At 37.1% G+C, this 9,984-nt stretch overlaps 1 protein-coding gene across 2 annotated transcripts in view; it reads right to left on the reverse strand.

The window, feature by feature from the left end:
* The window catches only part of Lnpk (lunapark, ER junction formation factor), a 52,050-nt gene that overhangs the window by 39,214 nt on the left and 2,852 nt on the right, over positions 1-9,984 (reverse strand). For both annotated transcript variants that reach the window (XM_005346588.2, XM_026778647.1), the window contains exons 2-4: positions 6,559-6,647; positions 4,121-4,162; positions 2,868-3,055 (exon numbers count right to left, since the gene is read on the reverse strand). In XM_005346588.2, the coding sequence (XP_005346645.1) occupies positions 2,868-3,055; positions 4,121-4,162; positions 6,559-6,585 (257 nt within the window). In that variant the 5' untranslated portion in view covers positions 6,586-6,647. The remainder of the gene's footprint in view (positions 1-2,867; positions 3,056-4,120; positions 4,163-6,558; positions 6,648-9,984) is intronic.

The raw sequence follows: 9,984 nt of genomic DNA on the forward strand, positions 1-9,984 counted from the left end.
TGTTTCCAATACTTGAAGTAAATCCTAGTCCAGCCGTCAGAACTGCTAAGGAAAAAAGGCCAACCGAACTTAAGTAATAGTTCCTACTACCAATAAAATAACCCAGGTGATAAGTCTTTATTTACCTCAGCATCCACTTCCACACCTGATGGAGGAAGGTCATTGGTTAAGTAATGAAGAAACTGCTTGGCCTCATAGGTTAAAACATAGGTGGGAGGAGTAAACAGAACAGAATGCTGGGAGGAAGAGGAAGTGAGCTCAGAGACGCCATGCTCCCCTCTCCCGGGCAGACGCGATAGCTCTGCTCTCTGAGGCAGACGCTAGCGATGAAGCTCTGATCCAGGATGGACGTAGGCTAGAATCTCCCTGGTAAGCCACCTCGTGGGCTACACAGATTATTAGAAGTGGGCTAGTCCAGGTGCGAGAGTTAGCCAAGAAGAGGCTAGATATAATGGGCCAAGCAGTGTTTAAAAGAATACAGTTTGTGTGTTGTTATTTCGGGGCATAAGCTAGCCAGGCGGCCAGGGTGCTGGGAATGCAGCCCCGCCGCTCATATTACTACACACACCTGTATTGTTTCATGCTGACTGTCACTGCCTGGAAAGACAATCTATTCTTTGTTAGGTAACTTGGCCTGTGCTTCCCAAAGTGAAGAGCTCATTGAAACAGAAGCCACAACAGTAGAGAACGGGGTAACAATGAGTGGGATGAAGTGAGGTGGTTCTGCAACTTATCAAACCAGAGAGCACTAACTACAGTGACACACAGCAATCAGAGAGCACAGCAACCAATGCTTCATGGGTAGGCAAGATGACTCGGTAGGCAAAGCTCTTGAAGCAGAGTAGGATAGCCCGAATCCAATCCCCAGGATCCACATGGTAGAAGAGAACTGCCACCCAATAAGAATGTTATTTGACCTAAAGCCACACACACACACACACACACACACTGAAGGAACAAATATAACTGTTCTAGCTGCCTTTCTGTGGCTGCTAAAACCCACTAACAAAACCCACTGAAGACAGGAACGCTTTGTTTGGTTTATACTCAAATGTCACAGTCCATCACTAAGGAACTCAAACAAGAACGCGAAGGTAGAAACCGTGGAGGAAAACTGTTTCCTGGCTTATGCCCAGGCTCATGCTTAGCAGCTGTCTTCAGGCCAATCTGATCTAGACAACCCTTCAAGTGAGACTCCCTTCTCCGATGACTCTAGGCTATGTCAAGTCAACACTTAAACACTTAATGAAGTTTTTCTACTTTTAAAAATGATTCAGGCTAAGAATATAGCTCAGTGGAAAGTAACTCATGCACTGGGTTCCATCCCAGGATCATCAAAAATAATTACTATAATTATTTTAATAAAGTGATTGTTTTTAAATTGATTCTTATGACTTGTAACAGATCCAGCAAAGCACAATTTGGGGCAGCAGTTGAAATTAGCGGAGTTCTCTATCGGGGATCTATAAATTACCTTTTATAATCAGAAAATCAACTGCTCTATGGAACTGAATGTCAAGTAAGAGTAGTTTTCCTAGTTTTGTGAAAATATTTAAATCAAGTAAGTATCTCACACTTTTAATCTTATTGTCTCCTTTTTTTATGAAAAATAAAAAGGAAACAGTATAAGAGTTCAGTATTATAAGTTCATCTACTTGAAATTTAAAAAGCTCCAAAAGATTTCTAAAAGGAAGGGAAACAAATAAGCTAAGAGTGAGGCTGGCAGCTTAGCTCAGAGACAAAGCTCTGGCCGAGGACGTGACGAGGCCCCACAGCCAATGTCCAGAAGATTAACTGCAAGGTTCCACATGAACTCAATTCCAGTTCTCCTGGACATAATAGAAAGGTAAATGCCCAGGGTAGCAATAGCATTCACCTCATTCTGCTCAAAACCACACACTCCTGCGGCCATGGCTGCAGCTCCTCTTGCTGCCATGTCACAGCACGGCACACACAACCACTCTGCAAGTATAAAATTCAAACCCCAGTTTACAGGAGTCTGTAGTAGACAGCGCCACAGATATCCTTCCAAGTGTTGTGCAGACACAATCACAATAACTGTGCAGATACAATCACAGTTACTGATTTTAAGTGGGAGACTATCAGGGATTACCCAGGTAAATCAGAGTCGACCAACAACCTAAGTCTGCAGTTCTCCCTCAGAGACTCCAAATACACTTCTGTCTAACCCCTGGAGACTCACTCAGGCCTGGGTCTAAGCAAAGACCCAGTTAAACTGCCTGAGTTTCTGAACTTCAGAGCTCTGATATAATGGCTATTGTTCTAAGCTGCTTAACAGAAAACTATAAAATATTACTAGCAACAATGGTGCTATCCCTAAGATATAGTGATATTTTATTTGTGTTTTAACAAGTAAAGCTTGCCTGAAGATCTGCGTGCAGAACTAAGTAAGCCAGTAGAAGCCAGGCGGCGGTGGCCCACATCTTTAATCGCAGCACTAGGGAGGTGGAGACAGGAAGGGATATAGCTGGGCAGTGAGAGGCATATAAGGCAGGAGGAGACAGGAGCTCAGACAGATGCAGTCTGTAAATGCAGTCTGAGGATACACAGGACCGCCCCTTCAGTCTGAGCATTGGTAGAGGTAAACCGTCTCTCTAGTGCCTGGCTCCCCTGCTACTCTGACCTCTAGGCTTTCACCCCCTAATATCTGACTCTGGGTTTTTATTAAGAACAACCCTTTAGGTTATAGACTAGAAATTATACAATTTAAAAAAATAGTTATCAAACTATAAAAATGGTCCAAACTTATTCAATCTGAGACAATATCTTATAATAAAAAGAGAATGAATATATTAAAATTATCTGGTCAGAAAAAGAAAGGATCAACAAAAAGAAACTTTACTTACATAAAAGGAAAAGCGAAGAACGGAAGTGTCATGGCAAGTCTTGCTGTAAATTCGTCAGGAAGATACCACAGGTAAACGATTAAGCATGTAAACAGATAAAGAACTGAAGAATAGATAATTAATCTTCCAACCCATAATTTTTGCAATCTCTGATTTTTTTCTCTAAATTCTTCCAATGCTTCAATTTCCTGTTAAAAGAGAAATATTCCGTATTCTTAAATCTCATAAAGCATTTAAAAATTAAAATGAGAGAACTAACATGACAGAAAGATCATACAAGAGTCCTAAGAGTCAATGAAATCCAATGTTCTACTATTTCAAAGCAAACATAAGGGAAGGAAAACTAAAAATGAACTTAAAAACTAAAAAGTTTTTCTCAACAAATTATTTTTAAACTAAAATATTAAATGTTATTTTTAATCTATTAAATTAGCAAAGACTGGAGAAATGAAACTGATACCAGCAAATACTTATTGAGTCAAAAAAAAAAAATAGCTCTCCACACATGGTCTTTAGAAATCTGGCAAGAAAAAAAAAAAGAATATAAACTGTAACAATGTAGGGCCAGGATGGTAGTATACACCTTTAATACTGGGGTAGAGGGAGGCAGATTTCTCCAAGTTTGAGGCCAGCCTGGTCTAAACAGAGAGTTCTAGGCCAGACAGGCAGAATAATATTAGCAAGATTGTCTCCAAATAAACAACAAAATCAAAACAATGGCTGAAACTCCATCATTCCAGTCTATTCACTACTTCCAATATTCCTAGGAAAAAAAATACTTTTTTTTTTTTTTTTTTGGTTTTTCGAGACAGGGTTTCTCTGTAGCTTTGGAGCCCAGCTTTTGTAGACCAGGCTGGCCTCGAACTCACAGAGATCCGCCTGCCTCTGCCTCCCGAGTGCTGGGATTAAAGGCATGCGCCACCACCGCCCGGCTAAAATACTTTTTAAATAAGAGAAAAATGTCAAAGCTACAGAATTTTTGCTGACTGATAAAAACTACACAGTAGCCAGCAACCTTTATTATGTTATCTGTTACATTCATTTACACCACGTTAGCTCTAATTGCATTCGATCGGATTCTACTTGATACAGGCTTCTTAAGTTACTGAGAGACCAGATTTTTTTTTTTTTTTGAGATCATGTAACACTAAAGTTCTCAGGATTCCGCTATATTATCTTTAAGTTCCCATATCTCTTCTCTAACGTAAAATTATTAAAATATTAAGATAAAATACTAGAGTCAATGAACATACCTTATCTATATTTTCTAGAACTTCGACTGTTGAAGGTTTTGCCTGTTTTAGAAACAGAAATAAGGCATGGCATTAAACTTGTTACTGCAAACTTAGAAACACTTGGCTTTACAGTCATTAGAACATTTTAATTCACAACTAGGTTTCTCAATGTTATCAAGCTATAGTTCTACCTGTTATAACTACAATAGAAAAATTAAAATTACCAAACTATATAGTTGGGGGGAGGGTTTGCTTTTTCAAGACAAGGTTTCTTTGTACAGGCCTACCTTTCCTGGAAATAGATCTGTAGACCAGGTGAGTCTTGAACTTACAAAGACCCACTTGCCTCTGCCTCCCAAGTGCCTAGATTATAAGGACTCTGCCTCCACTGTACAGCTAGGATTCTTAAAGTAACACTTTCCCAAAAACTTTCAACTGCGATAGTTCTACATTTACCATTCTTGACCTCAACAGAACAGACTTTTATATAAAGAAATAAATTTTCATCCAAAGGAATTAATATACCAAAATATTCACAGGCTAAAGATACTTTAATTCAATAATGCTAAAAGCTCATTCACCTTGGGCTCTGCTAAGTACCACACTGTCTGATGCACTGAAGCACAAGGCTTTGCAGGTTTGATTCCTAAAGTACACAGTCTGGGGAGAGTTGTTTGTTTATTTTAAATGTGTATAGGTGTGTGCCTGCATGTATGTCTGTATACCACATGCATCCTCGCGCCCACAGAGGTCAGAAGAGGGCACTGGACCTCCTGGACTGAAGTTATAAATAGTTGTGAGTGAGGGAAATTGTACGCGACCAGTACCTTAACCTCTGAGCCATGGCTTCAGCCCCAAGTGCACAGCTTCATAAAGATTAGATTTTTAAAGAGTATCTAAGAATAGTTTATAATAGCAGAGATTATTTGCCAAATACATTTTTATATAAGCCAGAATGATTTAAATGACAATTGAGAAAATATTTATCAAGACAGTAACAAATGTCAGTGCTAAAGTCCCTACTAGAGTTGTTTATGTAAGGCTGAACCACACAAAACTGCCATTTTTTTTTTTTATGTCAAAGAAGAATACTGGTAACTTCATATAATCCAACCAAATAAAAACAAAGGAATAATAAAATTCTCGGTCTGTCAGATTTTTAAAGAAAGTCATTTCACACATCACTGGGATGGAAAAAGGCTGATCCCATAGGAGTAGAAAATGAAAAGCTACCAGTCTAGGGAAATTGGAGATAGAGAGCTACAGGGGTCAAAGGACACAAAACACCATATAGAATACATTCTACAGATCCACACAGCATGGGGACTATAGCTTATGGTTTATTTGTGTTTTAAGTATGCACATACACATTTATGTTTGTGTGTACTCAACATGAGTACAGGGGACATGGGAAGTTAGAGGTGCCACACCCCTAAAACTGGAGTTCCAGGCAGCTGTGAATAACCTCTTTAGGGTACTACAAACTGAACTCGGGCTTTGCAAGAGCAACAGGTGTTCTTAACCCCTTAACCATCTCTCTAGTCCTGATATACCATATTCTTGAAAAATGCTAACAAAGGGAATGTTAATTATGAGCTAATGCATATGCTAATTAGCTAGATCTAAATAACATAATGTACACACTTTAAAATATCATGTTGCATATAATAAATACATGCAATTTTACCTGTGAATTTTTAAAAAAGGGGGAGTCAATTTAGCACAAATCTAAAACATGGATTAATCTAACAAGTCAAAAGCTAAATCATATATCACTAGTCCCTATTATAAGAAAGAAGAAAATTAATTTGTCCTAGACTATATAATCTCTTCTCACATTAGAAGAGTATTTAACAATGTGATTTATATCTTTAACTTTGAGATACTTCCTCTAAAGGCTTAACAAAATCTTCATTTTTAATTTTGTTCAACCTATAACTCTTAAAAGCATATTTAGTGTGACATTAGTGAATTTATACAGCATGCTAAAAAAAAAAAAATTCCTTAAGCCCCAGCACTAGGAAAGCAGAGGCGAGGCAAATTTCTGTGAGTTCAAGGCTGCACAGTGAAACTCTGTCTCCAAAATAATTAATTAAATAAATAGACAGATAAATAAGCAAGCAGATTATGCAGTCTATAAAAGCCCTAACTACAGCATAAAACAAATTCAACTACTTTTAGAATAAACTTGGGATTTGGGTAATATAAGAAGAAAACTACTTGCATAAAATACACAAATAAAAATGAATTTCTAGAGACATTAGATACCCATAAAATAAACAGAACTACCAAAATAATGTCCAAAGAAGTAACTCTAAATGGAGTTAAATGAGATTAAATATATAGTATCAAACTCACTGAAAAGTAAACCCCAAAGGAGACCTTTACAAAAACCTTTACAGAACATTTTTACGTCAGCCTTGAAAACTTGCAATACAGAAAATATGTTTTCTTACCCTCCATCGAGAAAACAGTCCACCCATCTTCTATTTGGAGAAGGTTGGCACAATAATAAATATCATGGGTTGTCCAAAAGAAGTCACAGCTAAAAACAAAGCAAATAGTTTAAAATTTTAGGTTAAATAGACAGCACGTTCTCTCTAAAACGTTCATGTTGCAATACTACATTAAAAACCAGAAAGCGTCTGTGGGCCTCTGCTCAACTAAAGCAGGCAGCCACTGGCATATTCAAAGTGAGGACACATTTGAAGGCAAAAACAGAGCTGGACACTTAATGACAAATCACTTTAGAAGTATACACATATCTACAAACTTTCTATTTTTTAAAGTAGTTTCCCTATGTTATTCTTGTGATAAAAGAATAAATCCTTCAATAGTTTGACCTTTAATTACTTTGTTAATTAAATATATCAATAGTTTGTCACAGTGCAGTCTTTACTGTAATCACCTTGGAGATAAGAAAACTCAGTGACACTGGAGTTAGTGACTTGTCCAATAGCACCTAAGAAACATGACCTAAAGTTCCTTTATCTTCAGACTTCAGACCTTGAGACATATTTCTAAAAACACTGCTGTTCAATACCCAGCTAAGCATGTGTGACGAAAATTCTAAGACCCTCAAACTTAGATGACCTTCATTTCAGTTAGCTGTGTATTCCCTTTGTTTATCTGTTATTCTCAAATAGTGCATAAAAACTTAAAAATGATAATATATAAGTCAATTTAACAGATAAGTATATAATTTCTACTCTTTAAGTTGAAACAGTAATTTTTTTTTTCCTTTGGTTTTTCAAGACAGGGTTTCTCTGTGGCTTTGGAGCCTGTCCTGGAACTAGCTCTGTAGACCAGGCTGGTCTCGAACTCACAGAGATCCGCCTGCCTCTGCCTCCCAAGTGCTGGGATCAAAGGCATGCGCCACCACTGCCCGGCGAAACAGTAAAATTTTACCTTCAAACTGACGTGTTTTTATCAGGCTACAAATATATGCTTATCAGTATGTAAAACTACTTCATTATACATTTGTGCACACACTTATTTTCATATATCCCCATATCTTAACCATAATAAATAATTATCAGCACCCAGGAAGAATTTCAACACTATTTTTATATAAGGATTAGCTCAAGGCATACCTATTTTAAGAATTTCTTTTCTTAGAAAGTAAGGAATGCCTGATTACCAGTGCTTTCATTTACAAAATGACTCTTCAGGACACAAATATGATCTGTCCTAAGGTGGTCTGAAGCAACAAACAATTTCATAAACTACAATTAAATTGTAAACAATATTAATCCTGCAATACTAGCTCAGTATTAAAAATTCTAAGCTGTAACTATGAGGTATTTGGGAGCTCTAATAAACAAAAAGGAGTCATATCTGGGACAAGATATTAAACAAATCTTAAAACCTCCTTAAGAGGCTAAAAATAACCAAGGAAGTAAAGTCACCAAGAAAGGTAGAAGGAAAGACATTCACATGAACAACTTATTTGACATTCTCTAATTACACATCACCCCACTGTTTTGAAACTACTGTGTGCTATCTAACAATTTTTCATGAACAACTGGACTACTAAGATCCATTTCTGAAAGAACTATATCCTTCCAAGTCAAGTCTGTAGCCATCACACCTTGAGACCAAATTTTCTGTTTTGGTTTGGTTTTGGGGGACAGGGTCTCCCTATATAGTTTAGCCTACCCTCAGGTTCCACCTTCCTGCTTCAGCCTCCTGAGGACTGGCATTACAAAACCGCATCATCATGCCCTGCCTGGCTCAGACGGCTTTTTACTGTTGGAAATTAATGGCAACATCAACTACACACTTAGCACTAAATCTCTAAGGAGCCCTAAAACAGATGGTTTGCAAAACTTTTATCATTTAGATACTGTCCCTCCACTCCACAAATTAAGACCCTGAGCCTACAGAAGTAATATATTAAGCTCTGAAGATAACAAGTAGCAAAACCAAACATTGCACTTTAGCTTTTTTTTTTTAACGCAACCAGTTATTCCCAATAGCATAAAATCAGAAATGGAGAATACTTAAATAGCGTAGGCTGGAATATATCTAAACATTTTGGAGTATCTATGTATAAGAAGAGACAGACAGCTGAGGATACAGGTCATAAGAAAAGCACTTGCTAGTACATGTGGAGTCCTGAGCTCAATTCTTAGCACTGTAAAAAATAAAAACAAAAACAAAGTAAAATAAAATATATGAAAGCACCTTGAGCCTTCTCAAATAGTTGACAAGAAGAGCTGCTAAAATGAAAAATGAGTTATAAACACAAGAGACAGTGTTTATGGCAATGTATCAGGTTGCCCAGTTGCTTTATCTGATTAAATTTCAGTGCTAAAATCTGCATTAGAGAGAAGTTAAACTGCTGGCTAAATTTCTAGGACTCCAGTTAAAACTTTTAGAGCTACGGGCCTAAAACAGTCATTACTGTAACTTTTGAATGAGTATATTAACTATACACATAAATCCTAATAAATATCTATTTTATATCAAGTATTCATCTCCAGAATGTTTTGTGTTAAAAAAAAAATTAGTCTCTCGTCTCCCTAAAGAAGTTGTGCTTTTAAATTTACCCTCTGAAATATTAGTGAGTCATTAAATCCATGCTTTCATACTTATAAGCAAAGAATCAATTCTTATAGATTCAGAAATTTTTCTATTAAATTATAATATCATTAAAGAAGCTGGTTGTTATAAATGATATGCACGTACACCAGTTTTTAACAAATAGGAAACACAAAAAGATTAAATATTTTCTCCTGTATTAAGTTCATTTTTCTCTCATACTGCTTTTGTCCTTTCCATCCAGACATTTTAACTCCAATTCTGATTGCCCATCATTTCCTGGGAAACATGCACAAATAAATCACTTAAACAGCCCTTTTTGTCAATTTCCTCATCTGCAAAGAGGGATAGCTAGAATCCTCTTAAATGCAGAAAGACTTAACGTCCTACACTATCTGCTCCAATCCCTGATAACGTGGTAAATACTAAGAATAAATTGTTTCTCTGACTGTAGTCCCTGCCATTTTCTAACCCATCTCTACTTTCTTGTCAAGTAACGCCAGCATTTCTTTAATAAATCACTCACTTGCCATTAAATGAACCTCAGCAGCTGTCCCCAACCTGTACCATCTCTTTCCAGCTCTGATATTACAATGGGATTTAGCATGTTTGACCATAGGGATTGAGTGCACCCACATGTGTTTTAAGATTCACTTAATTTTACTTATTTGAGCATTTTGCTTGCATGTATATGTGCACCATATGTGTGCCTTGTGCCCAGGGAAGTCAGAAGAGGATGTTACTAGGATATTAGATACTCTAGAGCTAGGATGTGAGATACCCTAAAGCTAGAATGTTAGATACCCCAGAGCTAGGACCTTTGATAACCTAGAGCTAGG

This window comes from Microtus ochrogaster, chromosome 4 (genome assembly GCF_000317375.1).
Source record: "Microtus ochrogaster isolate Prairie Vole_2 chromosome 4, MicOch1.0, whole genome shotgun sequence".
NCBI lineage: Eukaryota > Metazoa > Chordata > Mammalia > Rodentia > Cricetidae > Microtus > Microtus ochrogaster.